This window comes from Rhinopithecus roxellana, chromosome 7 (assembly GCF_007565055.1).
Source record: "Rhinopithecus roxellana isolate Shanxi Qingling chromosome 7, ASM756505v1, whole genome shotgun sequence".
NCBI classification, from domain to species: domain Eukaryota; kingdom Metazoa; phylum Chordata; class Mammalia; order Primates; family Cercopithecidae; genus Rhinopithecus; species Rhinopithecus roxellana.
The window spans coordinates 44,823,714-44,840,192 of NC_044555.1; the positions used below are offsets into that span (position 1 = coordinate 44,823,714).

Genomic DNA, 16,479 nt, shown 5'->3' on the forward strand with positions numbered 1-16,479 from the left:
TCTATTCCCTGTTTGATTTTTACAGAGATCTTCGTTGACATAATTCAATAGTCTTATCTGCTGAAAGCCAACACTTTTCCTTGGATGACGATCAGACCAAGTGGAAGTTGTTTAGGAGAGGAGAAAAGATGGCATTGTGAAATATGAATGAGACTAACATAAATGCTATGAACCAAATGCAACTTGAGCAGGCCTAATGTCTTCTCAAGGACCACTGCAAAACCCTGTTTCTTGAGAACAAAGACAGCAAATGCACGAGTCTTTGAGTTAAATTACTTGAAACATTTCCCCCTAATAGCCCCTAATAACAACATATACTGTGACAGAATAGTTATAAAAAAATTTAAATCAGCAGTGGTTCAAGTTCACTTTACTATATTTATAGGGCCACTCGACCTTTGTCAACCAACACTCCTGCCCCAAAGTCTTAATTAGAAAAAAAACAAAACCCACAAATAATTAAAACGATTCCAAAGGACTGGTATATGGATTGGTGTAAAAAAAAAGAGTGACACTGGCCAGTTGCGGTGGCTCAGGCCTGTAATTTCAGCACTTGGGGAGGCCGAGGAGGGTGGATCACCTGAGGTCAGGAGTTTGACACCAGCCTGGGCAACGTGGTGAAACCCCGTCTCTACTAAAAATACAAAAATTAGCCGGGTGTGGTGGTGCACATCCCAGCTACTTGGGAGGCTGAAGGCAGGAGAATCGCTTGAATACGGGAGGTGGAGGTTGCAGTGAGCCGAGACTGCATCATTGGGTGACTCCAGCCTGGGTGAAAGCCATCTCAAAAAGGGCAGGGCAGAGCAGGGGAGTGATACATTAAATAATGAGTAAAACTGAGAGATAGTTCAAAGGATGTAAAGTAAAAACACCCCAAAACAAAAACCCTAAATTAAACTCAGGGATTAAGTCAGGAACCCTGTTGCATTCTCTGAGAACTGTACCTGAAACCCGTTTGAACTCAAACGGGTTTTGCACCGGCAAGGAACTCAAACGGGTTTTGCACTGGCAAGGAAGCACAGAGTAGGGAAGACCGCAATAACAGATCATTTCTTAAAGTCACACATTGCAAAGCACATTTGTGTATATTAGCACAATTAATCTTCAAAATAAGATAGGAGTAAATCCTCTACACTTTTCTTGGGCATTTACTTTTTTGTAAGAGTGTGTAAGATATACAATTCAATCATTTGAGCTTCAATCATTTTTCTACTTCCAAACCTGGTAGTATTAAAAATTCCAAAGCACTAAGAGGTTTGAAGGTCCATATCTCAAGGTCCTCTTTATTAAAAGATTTGAGCCAGAAGCAAAAACAAAGGTTATTTTCAAGATACACATGCATGACTTAGAAGTCTCCATTTCATAGAGATTGGGAAGAAAGAAAGTAGAACAAAACATCTTATTAATAAGATATAAAAGTTAAGACTAGAAACCTGGAAGCAGATATGCTGGATGAATCAAGGCTTTTCTAGTAAGTAGCCATGTAGGCTTAGGCAAATTACTTGATTTCACTAAAACTCATCTTTCTGATCTGAAAAATCAAATTAACTGATAATGTCATTCTGATGATTGAGATTATGGACTCTGTGAACTGTAAAGCTCTTTATAAAATTCTAGTGCTTGGCACATAGAAGACACTCAGTAAATGCTGAATGAATGAATAAAAAAGTGAACAAATCTAGGTAGCAACAGTCTAGTCTTTTTTTTTTTTTTTTAGCTGTTTCTTATCACTAATATGAAGAGAACAGGCTACAACTTCCCGCTGGTAAATATCTTTTTTGAAGGAGATGCCAACACGTATTTACAGAAAGAATGTGGCTCATTACCTCAGATAATTCTCCGAGAATTTCTGCTTGAATACTTATAAGCAAAGTTATAAAAGGTATCTTTAGTGTTAAAAACTTGTCGTTGTATTCAGCAGTCTTAAATTTTTGGAAAACTGGAAAGCAAAAATGTATGTACCACAACCTTCAACTACTGCTTTAATAACTTCTTTTTCTTATGAAAACGACAAACCACATTTCGAATAAAAATGAACACAAATCTACAAAAGTAAAAGGATGACTTGGTAATTTCATGACTATGAGGATATCATGGGCGTATTTTTTGCTCTATAGGGTCAGACTAGACAAAAACACTTGTTTTATAAACAATACTGAATCTAATTTATAAATTAAAATTTAACATATGGAAATAATTCAGAACTACCAGCACTTCATTATTAATATTTTAGATGAATAATACTCAAGGGTAACAAAATAGTACTTTTCAAATGATTACACAATTTGGTATGCAAATTTCACTTAAACATACTGTAAGCTTTTTTTAAAAGCCAAGGGAGGATGGAACACGTTAGCAGTTTCCTCGACTTAAATTACTTAACAGACTATACAAAATTGCCAATACAAATTAACATGTTGTTATACAAATTCTAACTGTAATTGCAACATGACAAAAATCAACCACAAAAATCCTTAAAAATGAATAAGCTCCATCAATTAATACTAGTCACCTAAATTAAAGAATTTAAAATGTTTTTATTTCTTCATATATTTACTTACAAAACTTATAAAATTGAAGAGAACTGCAAAGATGCTGACCAGGCAAGGTGGCAATTCAAAATTAATACTAGAATCAGAAAGACTTTTAAGTCTCCAACATCAAATTAAATATTTGCTAATTAATAACTGTTAAAATTAGATGTCTAGAATTATAATAATTAAAATTATAAGATTTTATAATTATAATTAGATGTTTATAATCTGTAGATAAGAACTTCAGTAAGGCAATTGTCACAGCTGGCAAAGAAAAATCTATTAAAGTTACATAGAAAGGAAAGAAAAATGTGTCCCTAAAACTTTGCGGAAAAAATTGATGCCATAAAAATTTTACTTCATTTAATATTATTGTTTGATCTACCTATGTTTTGTAGCATTAAAAAGCCCTTAAGTATTTATATAAATGACCTGAGAAAGCCACTGTAAGCATATAGGCTTAACTATCTCACCAAAAATCCCATTTAAAAGATCAACTCACAGGCTCAATATATTGGTTTTATTTTGCACATTTTTGTAAAGTAGCTTTAAATTGTCAAGAACATATAATTGAGAGAGAATGGAGAGCACCTTTTCCTTGACCTTCTCAACTTGGAAAAAAAATGGATCCTCAGGCTGGAGTGCAGTGGCATGATCACAGCTCACTGCGGCCTTGACCCCCCAGATCCAAGTGATCCTCCCACCTGTCTCCCAAGTACCTGGGACTTACAGGCACACGCAACCATGCCCAGCTAATTAAAAACAAAAAATTGTTTTGTAGATATGGTGTCTCACTATGTTGCCCAGGCTGGTCTTGAACTCATGGGCTCAAACAATCCTTCCAACATGGCCTCCCCAAATGCTGAGATTGTAAGTGTGAGTCACTGTGCCTGGCCTTAACCAAAAATTTTTAATGTAAGATTTTTATATCCTTAAAGAGGACTATCTCTAACCAATTAAGCAACTAAACAAAATACCAAACAACTTATCTCCACTTCAATCTCTGAATATTGTAAAAAATCAGGCTACTTTTGTCCTAAATGCATTTTTTTTTATTCTAAATACACAAAATAGACAGTATATACATCAAAGATACAGTCCAGTCTTTGGTCAGCTTATTTATCTTGTATCTAGTGGAATGTCTGCCATTGGGAGACAAATTCTGGTAACTATATAGGTTATGAATGTTCCTGTTAGAGCATTCAGATCATCTCACCTCACTTCTCTCCCTCCTATACTTATACTGAATTAAAGCACCATTTACAGTATAGGTAATCTGACCATATATTTTAAAATGCCAGGGATATATAGCTCAGCTGTTAAAAGTCATAAGTCATAATTATATTAGAGATCTATTCATTTTGAAAAGCTCTGCAAAACAAAATGTTGACAAATGCTTTGCAGGCTGTTATTGAATGCACCAAGCAGCCCACATTTAAAGTGTAAACATCATATTTATTATCCTAAAAGTGACCCGAAGAATATTTGCAATGTCTAAGATGAAAACAAAAACAAAAAACAAAACCTTTTCTTTGATAGGAAGAAGCATCCTAGTTTCTCAGATTAAAAAATACTAGTAATAAAATATTCTATGACAAAGAAACAAGACCTAAGAGTTACATGTTACAATCTCTAAAGCTGAATAGGTAACTCCATATTTCTTTCTTCTGGTTAATTTTTCTCTGGTACATAAATTAAGGCATAAAGCAGCAAGAGTGCAATTGATTCCAAACAACTTGGAATTTTATTGTAAACATCCCATAAAGAATGGCAACAAATTAGTCCAGTTTTTTGTCTTTGAAGATAATTGCTTATAATGACTGACAACTGCCAAACAAAACATCTTTTATAAATCAAGCCAGTTTAGATTACCTTTTTTACTGAATTTTAGATTAATGGACATTTTGCCCATATACAATATCATATCAACTATGAACTGATTTTTCCATCTTAAAATGTATGGATACCAAGAACAAATAAAAGGTACAGTTATGTTAATACTGTGTAAGAGATTACAAAAGACAAGAATGATAAGTTATAGGACAAAGAAATAAATTACTGATTGCCATCACCACAGTATTGTTTAAGAATTAACATTTGAAGTACTGCCTAATGTGTATCTGGTGACATATGCAAAAACACATTTCCCAACTGGATTTCTAAATATTTTTGCATATCATTTTAAAATTCAATTACCAATGGTGGTTTCATTATGTTATCAATAGTTTTATTTTTTAAGAAAATACGTATCATGCTTTTATATGTCAAAGTCTCATATTCTAGATTTAATTTAGAAGAAATGGGCATACATGTAAATAAACAAACACAACTTAATTCTAAACTGCAGGGCCTTTCTACTATACTTCTCCCATCAATGAATCAAAAATTGCCAATCTTAAGTGTGGTAAATTAGGTGCAGTTTTCATGGCAGTGAGGATAAAAGTAAGCAGGATTGAAAAGATGAAAAAAGAAATAATCAATAATAAGGGTATATAGGCCGGGCACGGTGGCTCACGCCTGTAATCCCAGCACTTTGGGAGGCCGAGGTGAGGAAGGAAGGATGGAAGAGAGGGAGGGAGGGAGGCAGGGAGGAACAAAGGAACGAAGGAACAAAAGAAGGAAGGAAAGGAGGAAGGAAGGAAGGGGAAAAGAAAAGAGAAAAGAAAAGAAAGAAACCTGAGTGCTACCCATATTCCACAAAATATAGCACCATGAAAAAACTTAATTTTATGTTGGAATTTAATCAAAACTTGGTAAAGAAGCTTTGCTAAAAGATGAGAAACAAAAAAGCATGAAAATACTTTCATACTAATTTTTGAAACAAGCCATAAAAGGACCTTAGAATATTCTATTTCTGACAAACCTTTCATAAAGCCTCACGCTCCACAAAAATATTGGGGATGGGGTTAGCATTTAAAACAATGGACTTTACATGTCAAAAGTTCCATCCCTTTCCCTAGAACTATTCATCTCAGAACTCAAAATATGACTGTAATTGTTTAAAAGGCTGGACAGCAAAGTATACTGAAAATTATATATGATGCAAGTCTCCCTTTTATGGATGTGAAAATTCCTACTTGAAGATAAGTACCAGTTGGTAAATGTACATAAAATGATTCCCAACATACATAAACAAGTAAAAGGTGTTTTAATTCCCCATTACCAGAAACACACAAATTTTTGAAAAATGCTCAAAAAAGTTTTATCAAAAAGTTAGAAGTGGCGTTTACATCTTTCTCTTTCAATCACTCTATTATTGTCTGATGACAATCTACGGGATTAAAACAAAAACAACAAAAACATAAATAACTGAAATGTACTTCAAAGTATTAGAAGGCTGAGTTAAATAGCTGAGCACACAGTTGTGCAGAATGAGATTTATAATTTTACTCAGTTACTTTGTTACTTTGCATCTGGGTGAAACAAAGTGTTGTAGAGAAGAATTCCAACACAAGTCTGATTTCTGGGGAGGAAAAAAAAAGAAAAAAAATTAAAAAGGGAAACAAAAAGAATAGAGGGACACAGGTATATGATAAAACCTGGACTGGTTATCTAGAAGGCATAATGAAATGGATGATCAAGCAGTAAATATACAGGCTAAGAGCTGTACAGAGGCAAAAAGTTGGTAGACTGTCCTCCATACAAAATGTTCTCTTTTTTTGAATGTCGGAGATAAGGTGTGTCAAGTTGGGGAAAAAACTTTACACACATACAAGTGCACAAATACACATATACAAAAATTTAGTAATTGGGCTAGTAGGCTAGTGAATGTTTGAGAGAGCATCCTATTGCTGAAAGAGAAACACACAGTAAGCCATAGAAGAAACACACAATTCAGATTTTATAAATATATACACACACTAAGATCTTAAAGCTGGGAATTTAAACATTATTAGCATTTATGAGAAATATTACAGCTCACTGACTATTCATATCTAGCATAGGATTAGGTTTATACATGTATATGCTCTCATGGGCCTAAATATAACAGTGGTTTTTCTTAGCAATTTAAGATTTAGGCTTTTCTTCAAAATTGTTTGTTCATTTCCTACTTGCTTTGCTATGGCTGGACCCAGATTTTACGTAAGTTTAAAGGGCCTCAAAGAAATTAAAATGATAAAGTAATCAACATGATACTAATTACAACACATTCACAGGAGGTGGTATTACAAGAAAGCAAAGTGTAAATTGGGGGGGGGGGGGGGGAAGTCCAGATATAAAAGTAAAAATACTATCTTCCAAACTTTTATTTTCACACTTATTAAAATAATTTGCATGCAAACAGAAAATTATCTGTTTGTTTAATAAATGATAACTATGTTTATCTAACATACCCTGATGACTAACTCTTTAAATCTTAATAACTGAAATAAACATTACAGCAAAGTGCTGTTCACTAATATTTTCACAGTATTTCACTACATATAAAATATGCTTTAAAATGCCTTCAGCCTTATTATTCTAATTATCTAATTCTAGAAAATCTTGACATTTGGGAAATAAATGTGGCATTTTTATTTTTCAAAATAAATTATAAATAAAGCTCCAGATAGCCAAAATCACACAAATGTCAATTCTTCTACATTTCAAGAGGTCAGCTCTTCATAGAAGAATGTCAACAAAAAATTTCACACTAAAATTATACATGTGATCCATATTTGGGTATATCCAGGAATTTAAGTAACTATGTTACTTAGATCAGGATAGGCCAAAGTATTATTGATTTCAGGAATACAGGCACGATTTAGTCTAAATGCCCAAGAGATAAATAACTGAAACAGCACGTTTTAGCAAAAACCAAATGTAGTTTCAAATAGGAACGTTTTGAATCTCTACTATGGTTAAAAGTGGCAGCTGAGTTACAACCAGAAGTAGTTTTGGTTTAGTGAAAAAAAGACTACAACAAAAAAATAGCTTGGTCTGCTGTCTAGTAACAGAAGTTAGTGCCATTAACAATTCACAACAATACTTTCTCTTAAAGCCTGAACATCATTTCTACTGCAAGTGAAAACTGCTTAAAGATGTTAGTCCAAGAATAACCCTACTGCCGACCCTACCAAAAAAGCAAAGTTTTATGTGTGTACGCCTTCCTCTGCACTTAAGGGTTTTCAGATGCATGAAATGATTGAAAGCATGAGACAAACACATTAGCTTAAGAAATATCCTGGGATAGCTAGGTATACACTAAGAAGTCTGTTTTATCCCATGAGTCTGATCTAAGTGCCACAAATTTGCTGTTACAGAAACATAAATTGATACTATCCCTCTTACGTCAGAAATGTAAGTATCTAACAAATTAACGAATCTGTAATATTAAATTCGGGAACTAAAATTGACCTTGAAACTCAAGGTCACTTATGGAACCATGTGCACTCTACTGCTGTAAACAAGACAATAAGGGTTTTTAAAGATGCTTTTTATCTATAAAATAATGATTCACAACATCAGTGTGCAGTGCAATAAGGTTCTTTCCTGAAAGACTAGAACAGAAGAACCCTTTGGAATGATATGAGCAGAATCTGTAAGTTGATTTATAATACTAGCTAGCCAAAACATTCCAACTCAAACTAGGTGCTTTGTTAAATTTTAAGATTCAAATGAAAACCAGTAACTCACAGCTGTTAAATGGTAAGTGGAGCAGAAATATATGAGCAGTAGCCCAAGTCTACTTACACAAATATGTTCATGTTCTAAGAAAGCCTAAGGTAGAGCATACTATACTTATGAAAGTTTGTTAATTACATTAATTTGAGAGCCAATACAATTATTAACAACCTCTCAGCTTATAACTTATGGATATTCATTCCTACTAAGCTTGTTCTATTTCTCCTTAGTCAGTAAGGAATAACAGCATCTATTTTCCTTAATGTTTCCAGTAGTTGTAGTTAAGAGGTAGCTGAGCTACTGTTCAAAGAAGTTGTTCTTTGTGGATGAGGATTTTTCAAATGTTTAAGTTATTTAAGCTACACAAATTCTATTAATGCAATAAAATGTGATAGGAAAAAAAAATTGATGCAGGAAACTTTTGCATTTGGCACCTTGTCTAGATTGATACCTCAAGTATTCTTTTTTAATAAAGTTAATGCACACATCAGAACACACCACGAAGATCTGCTACATATTTACAAGGCACCAACCCTTTCTCACCTTTAACGTGAATTATGCAAATCAATGAAAAGCATATCAAGATCCCCCCCACCCCCCAAAAAACTGTAGTATAAATATATACTTCAGTTCAGTACAAGTCATGAAAGTTTGGCCTGGGAAGAGTAAAATAATCCAGATCGCTCTTACAATATAGAAACTGTAAACATTTAATAGCTGCCTTTAGGATTGGTGTATTGTGCAAAAGTTATTATTACTGGGTATAGGAATCAAAATGGCAAAAACAAACTATATAAAACTCTGTAAGAAGGTGCTATACTTCTGTGATACAAAAGCAAAAGAGGGCTATTCTATTGAGATAAAAATGTCATGCTACTCTTAAGAAGCTGAATGCTCCTTTAATGTAGTAAATCTGTAGTGTGTCTGTGTTGTGTTTCGTGTGTGTGTGTGTGTGTTTGTGTGTGTGTGTGTGTGTGTGTGTGTGTGTGTGTGGGCAGAATTTCTTTTAATTTAAGGCCTAATGAGTAAGGCTTATTTGAACAAATGAAGTGTGGAGATCAAAAGTCTTGAAACAAATGTATACTGGCATAAATGGAAAAGCACCAATGTGAAAGGAAGCAGAAGTCCCCACACAACTTGCTTTGTAGATTTCCTGGTAAATTCCCTGCAGTAGAAGGCCATTGAATTTTTTAAGTTATTCTAAATTTATTAACTGTTAATAATTCCATCCCATGAGATGGCTAACCCTGGCTTTTTCTGTCATTTTACGCACTCTGCCTGATCTGGATGTACCAAGATTCAGAGGATCCTCAGTGGACACAAAATTGTCATTATCAGAATCATCATTATATAAAACAGTCCTCCTGCCTTGGTTTCTTGTTTTAATTCGAGGCAGTCTACTGAAACGTCCTGAAAACATGGTATCAAATTCATCATCTGCAATACGTGCTCGTTTGGCTCTGGTAGCTCCTCTAGAAGCACCTCTTCCTCCTCTCCCTCTTCCCCTCCCCCTAGTGCCACCTCCACCTCTTCCTCTACTCCCTCGTCCCCTGCCTCCTCTTCCTCTGCCTCCTCTACTCCATCTACCCCATCTTCCCCATCTGCCTCTTCCTCCTGTGCCTCTGGTCTTCCAATTTCTTTTTCCATTGCCATGTTGCTTTCTGAGTTTTCTTTTAGGTCTGGTTTGTATGAATTTGCTATAATCATGGTCTCCATCTACGTAATCTTGATCTGTTCTGGAAGTTGATTCAGAGTCAGAGTCAGAACCACAGGTACTTTCAGAACTTAAACTAGATCCTAACTCTCCACTCTCTGAGGTGGATAAATGAGACTTCTCTTTTATTTCTTTTTTCTCTTTATCTTCTCCTCCCATGTTTTCATCTTCTTCTGATGCACTAAGTAGTTTTCTCTTGATTCCTGTCCGGGGCTCTCTGCCATCACCATTTGTAAGGGGTCCATCAAGGGAGTGATCTAAATTAAAATAAATGATTTTTAATAGTTAAGCTTTGACATTGACAAAATGGTTATTTAGGTTCAAAAACAGTCTACAGTTCCCAAAAATACGTGGAATAAAACCACAGAGGGTGTCAGAGTAAGAATTTAAATTTCTTCAAAATATAAGATATTAAAGTGTTTATTTTTGTCTGCTTTTTTGGGAGGGGGAGGAGATTATGGGGGTGGAATGATGGCAATGAGATTTAGGCAGAATTTTTAAGGGCCTACTTCAGGAAGAATTATCTGAGAACATGAATTAGTTTCATTCATTTGGTCAATAAATTTTTATTCATTGTCTACTATTAGCAAGGCATTGCTAGAAGGTTTGAATATGGCAATGAAAGGGACAGTCCTTGCTCTTGGAATCTGTATTTTAGTGGGAATACCTTGAAAGATAATAAAGTGATAAATTAATAATAAAATTTCACACAGACATGTTATAAAGAGGATTTTAAAAAAGAGTGTTTATGTGTAGAAGGGAGTGTATTTTAGATAGGGAAGACTTCTCTACAGAGGTAGTATTAGAAGAAATAACTGAATGAAGTCAGATGTAGGGAAAGAACATTCCAGAGGAGGGAACAGAAAGCAAGCCAGTATAACCATAGTGGAATAGAAAAACAGTGAGTGGTAGGAGATGAGTGCCGGTGGAGAATTTTAACCTGGAGAAAGAATCTGATTTATATTTTTAAAATAGTATGGTTGCTGTATATAAAAAAGATCACTGAGGAGGCAAGACTGAAAGTGGAAGAAGAGACCGTTTGGGTGTCCAGTGCAGTATTCTAGGTAAGACATGATGAAGGATATGTCAATAGATGTGATGATAAGTGACTATATTTGGAATACTTCCTTCTAGAGAAACATTTCAAAGGCTGAACTGATGGGACTTGCTGACAGACTATATGTCAAGTGTCAAGCACAGAATGAAGACTGACTCCTAGGTTTTATGGTCTAAGTAACTGGATGAATGATAGAGATATTTTGAGGTAGAGAACACTAAAGGAGCAACAGGTTTGAGCAGGGCACTGGAAAAATCAAGATTCCATTTTAGATGTTGACACAGATCCCAGAAAAGACTTTTTAAAAAAAAAAAAAAAAAAGAAAAGAAAAAAGAAAAGAAATAAACACCAGTGTGGAGCTCAGGGGAGAGGGTGGAGCTGGAGATATAATTGTGGAAATTTTCCGTAGAGATAATATTTAGGGTAATGAGAACTAGGAGAGCTCACTGAATGAGTAAGTAAAGACAGACAAGGTGGCTGAAGACTGAGACCCGAGATGTTCAAACATTTAAAGATAAAGAAGAACCAACAAATAAAATGGAGGACCAGCCAGTGAGGTAGGAAGGAATTAAGAGAGCACACTGGAAGAATTGTAAAGAAGTAAGATTAGGGCTGAAGATTAATCTAATAAGTCTGGATGTTATGGACTGAATTGTATCCCTTCAAAATTCATGGAAGCCCTAACCCCTGAAGTGACTACATTTGGAGATTAGGGCATTTAAGGAGGTAATTAAGGTTAAATGAGGTTATATGGGTGGGACTATATCTCAACAGGACTGACATTCTTACAGGAAAAAGAAGAGATACTAGAGGTATTTCCCTCTGTCTCTCTGTAGAGGCAAGGTCACATGAGGACAAAGCAAGAAGGTGGACATATAGAAGCCAGGGAAAAAGCCCTTATCAGATACACACCTATATGGCACCTTGACACTGGATCGAGCCTCCAGCTCTGTGAGAAAATGAATGTCTGCTGTTTAAGCCACCCAGTCTGTGGTATCTTGTTATGGAAATCCAAGCTGACTAATACTCTAGGCTGGAGACCAGGGTGATAGCAGTAGAAACTACATAGAAGGTTTAAGTGGTATTAAAGAGTTCTGGAATTCACAAAACTTGGCAACTGACTAAGTATGAGGGGTAAATGAAGAGTCAAAAAACACTGAGATTTTAAGCTGGGTGGCAAGAAAGATGGTGATGCCATTAACTAAAATAATGAGCAAAGAAAAAGAAGCAAGTTTGAGATGCAAAGATGATAAGCAACCAAAGATTTTTTTTTTTTTAATTTTTTAAGGAAGCACTTGGAAATTATTCCAATAGAATACAGAGATATCTAAGCGGTGCATATACATTGGGAGAGTCATCACGTCAAGATGACGGATGCAGTCATTAGATTCCTTTATTTGTGGAAGACAAAAACAAGCAAACAAAAAACAGTGGCAAACTCTGCAAAAAGAAGAAACAGAAATAAAATATATAAGCTAATCAATAGAGTGTTGAAGCTTAAGAGTAGAGTTCATAGAGAAGGTAGTCAACAACATGCAATGATACAGAGATTGAGAAGTTAAAAACTAAAAAACGACACTAGCTGGCCACTGAAGAGTACTGATGAGTGTGAGAACAGCTTTTGAAGAGTGGTCGGGACAGACACCATACTACAAAGGATAAACGACTCTGTGGATGGGAAAAGCAAAATAGATGAAGGAAACATGGATGAATCTTGGTAGTGGAAGGAAGAGTAAAATGAAAAAAGGCAATGGCATAAGTATGCAAGATCAGAGGAGACACTAAAGATATAAATTGGGAAAGACAAAGACACTAATTATTTTCAAGTAATCAAATATGTTTCAATATTTATTACATAGCCACTATAAAATATCTTTGGAAAAGCCTATTTTTAAGTTATTTGATAGTTAAATAACAATGGATAAGCTACTTAATCTTGCATTAAAATGTATATAAAATAAAACATATATTCCAATAAAATTATTTGAAAAAGCATATTAAATATTATTCACAAACTTCAAATAGCTGAACATGTTAGAACTTTCTCTGAATACATTCAAGGTCCCTAATATAGGACTAAGTATAAGAAGAAAGTCTGAGTAACAATAAACTTCAAATATTGATGATAATTGATGTCCCTTGTATGGTCCAAGATAGAGGCACATAATGAATTAGGTCAGTGATTTCTTTTCAAGCAATGAACATTTTTCTCCTAATAAAAAGTAAAATAGCATCTCCTTATATGAAATAACAAACAGAACTGTCTGGTTAAATGCAGAAGGTTCTTCTGAGAATGCCTGAAGTACTTTTGTGGATGCCCCAGAAACAGGCAGGGCACAGTCTGAAAACCACCGACTTTGTGATACAGCAGGCCCCTAGGGAAGAGGATATCTGACTTACATAACTGGAAAAGCTTAAGGAAGGTAGTAGAAGCGGCTGTTGACTGAAAGAAGGCTCATTTCTCAGCCCAGACTCATATTTTTACTGCAGTGGGCCACAAAAATATGAGAACTATTTAAAGATGACTTTGGAAATTCTCCTTTCTTATTAATATGGCTTAATATATGAAAAATCCTAAATGTGTTTTCATGTGCTTGGGGAAAGAACTCTTCATTTAGTTTTTTCTCCCAATTCCTTTTATTTTATTTATTTATTTTTGAGACAGAGTCTCTCTCTGTCACACAGGCTGGAGTGCAGTGGCACAATCATAGCTCACCGTAGTCTCCTACTCCTGGCTCAAGCGCTTCTCCCACCTCAGCTTCCCAAGTAGCTGGGAGTTGTGTGCCACCACATGTGGCTAATTTTTACTTTTTTTTTTTTTTTTTTTTTTTTGGTAGAGATTAGGTCTTGCTTTGTTGTCCAGGCTGATCTCGATTTCCTGGCCTCAAGTGATCCTCCTACCTTGGCTTCCGAAAGTGCTGGGATTACAGGTGTGACCCACCATGCCTGGCCCCATTTTACATTTTATTTTAAGACTAAAATACATTTGAAAATAGCTATTGGAAATCTGTTAATGGCCTGTTCCCAGTTATGAATATGAAATGCTATCTGACTCATATGTGACAAAATTCTCATTAACTATAAGGATACACTAGTTTTTACTATGCCAATATGTCAGCTTTTAAATGATTTATCTTCTGTCATGAAGAAATAAATAATAAATGTCTTGTCCTGTATTTATTTCCTACCTTGTTTAACTGGCAAAACTCTATTCCGCAATGATTTGGCTTTCCCTGGGTCATGGCTATTTCCACTTCGGCTATATCCACCAAAGCTTGATGAAGAAAATGGCCCATCTGGCTCATCATCAAGTAGATATAGTGAAAGCCCTTCAGCAGCATCTGAAACTTGCATTTTAAAAGATTTTAATACTAACATAATTATCATGTTTTCAGGAAAGGCTACTTTTTAAAACCATATCTCTGTTATTTTATTCCAACACCAACATTATAAGTTTCTCTATTCCAACACCAAAATTATAAGTTTCTCTAAGAAAATGATATGAACATTTTGAGAACAAATGGTTGAATGTCAGAAAAACTTGTCCAATTGCACATCACAAATTTTCAAATATTACGTTGGTAAATATATTGTAGATGAGTGCTCTGAGATATTATAGACATTAATCATTTAATCATAAAATTTTAAAACTAAGAGACTTTTCATGTAGTCTAATAAAGAAAATTAATCATATGGCCTAATGTCATACTCAGGGACACAAAACTAGCAAGTAGAATTGGTAATAAAACACAACATTTAAAAATCTAAATCCATTGTTCTTTGCACTATAAACCATGCTGCCTCTTCTACATCCCTAACATCAGAATTAAACTGAGATACAGAACACCAAAAACAAAAGACATATTTACCAGGAGATGAGAAAGGAGAGCTAGTCCTGGCATAAGATACTGAGGTATTCTGGTCATTTTTAGGCTGCAACTTCATTTGTTTCTGCTTCCCTTTTGGACTAGAAGTAAAAATACGTAACAACGAGCATTTTTTTTTTTTCTGTTAGCAACCTATTATGATAGACAGTATGATACAAAGAGGTATCAAGGTCAGGTATTAGCTGACCAAAGAGGAAATGCCCTAAAATTCATGTAAAATGCTTGAAATAGATAATTTGAGAGTGAAACTTCAATCATTAAAATTAAAAAAAAAGTTTCTGGGATAGTAAAATCCACATAAATAGTTCTTTTGGTTACTAACTCTACATAGGCATAAGAGTTTAGGAAACAAACAAAAAAAAGACCTCTTGGGATCTCCTCAAACTATTCATCAACTTTCATAAATTAGGTAATACACACAAAATGCTTTGAGAACAAAAAAATGTTGTATCAATGTAATGATACCTAGGTGCTCCACTACTAGATAACGAACTGCTGCTGCTTCTTAGACGTTTTCTGTACCGTGGCCTTCTCCTCTTCTGACTCTGGATTGCTGACTTATACTCAGAGATGATATTTTTGATACGACTTTCAAATAAGGCAGATAATCGCAGCATCATGCTATAAATCTGAGAAGGCAGAAATTATATAGTCTTAAGTAGTTCTGTATTTTTTAAAAAGGTATAAACATGCCTAGACCAATATTAAGCATCATCATTAGGGACAAAACATTTGTTCACTTGAAAAATTCTTCTCAAATAACTAAAGTAGGATACCATTTTCACCTAAAAATAAATGTTTTTCAATATAGTATTCAATGGTCTAAAGGGTAGGAAAAAAAAAGACTCTGATACAATGCAAGAGAGAACGTAAATTGAAACAGCATTCTAAAGGACAATATACAGTCTGTACAAAAAAACCTTAAAGATACACACATCCTTTGGCTAATAATTTTACTTCTGGGAATTTGTCCCTAGGAAATACCACAGAATTATATACACAAAAAATTATATTCAAGAATGTTAAAGATATTACCTATAGCATTATTCATGTAAAGTGAATAACTGGAAACAACCTAAATCTCTAGCCAAAGAACACTGGTTAGTATAACATAAAACAACCACACAACAGAATACCATTAAAAACCTTGTTTTCAAAGAGTCATGACGATACAGGAAAACATTCATAATACTTAAGTAACAAAAAATGCTTCAAAATACGAAATCTACTATTATAAAGAATATATAAACATATGTAGATATGTGTTAATGCAGAAAATCCTGGAAGTAAACAGTAACTGTAAGTAAAAATAGGTTTCACAGGTGATTTTTGTTTTCTTCTTTATACTTCTCTGTGTTTCCCAAACTTTCTATAGAAAATTTCACTCTAGCAATCAGGATCAAGGGGGAGGGGAAGCAAGTATAAACAAATTATGTTTGCAGAAATTAGTGGAAACGCATTTTCCATAAAGTGGAAGTACACAAGTATATATTTACTGTGCAACTGATTAAAAGTTAATCAGATACCAGTGATTTCAAAAGAAAAAAATAATTACCATTTTTCTATTCTGAATATACTTTAAGTTCTGACAAAATATAGGGAAAATATTAAATGTTATATTCACATATATAACATTGTTATATGTGTTATAACAATGTAATAAGCAGTTACAACTTCCCAAGA

The 16,479-nt window shown here is 34.4% G+C and overlaps 1 protein-coding gene across 5 annotated transcripts in view; it reads right to left on the minus strand.

Annotated features, from left to right (window-relative positions):
* Nucleotides 1-2,217: 2,217 nt before the first annotated feature.
* BRWD3 (bromodomain and WD repeat domain containing 3) overlaps nucleotides 2,218-16,479 on the minus strand; it is a 134,714-nt gene continuing 120,452 nt past the window's right edge. Inside the window, exons 34-37 of one of the 5 annotated variants that reach the window (XM_030933831.1) lie at nucleotides 15,262-15,425; nucleotides 14,779-14,876; nucleotides 14,098-14,250; nucleotides 2,218-10,109 (exon numbers count right to left, since the gene is read on the minus strand). In XM_030933831.1, coding sequence (XP_030789691.1) covers nucleotides 9,355-10,109; nucleotides 14,098-14,250; nucleotides 14,779-14,876; nucleotides 15,262-15,425 — 1,170 coding nt within the window. In that variant the 3' untranslated portion in view covers nucleotides 2,218-9,354. Of the gene's footprint in view, nucleotides 10,110-14,097; nucleotides 14,257-14,778; nucleotides 14,877-15,261; nucleotides 15,426-16,479 lie in introns of all 5 variants that reach the window. The other 4 variants (XM_030933830.1, XM_030933832.1, XM_030933834.1 and 1 more) reach the window with 4 other exon arrangements.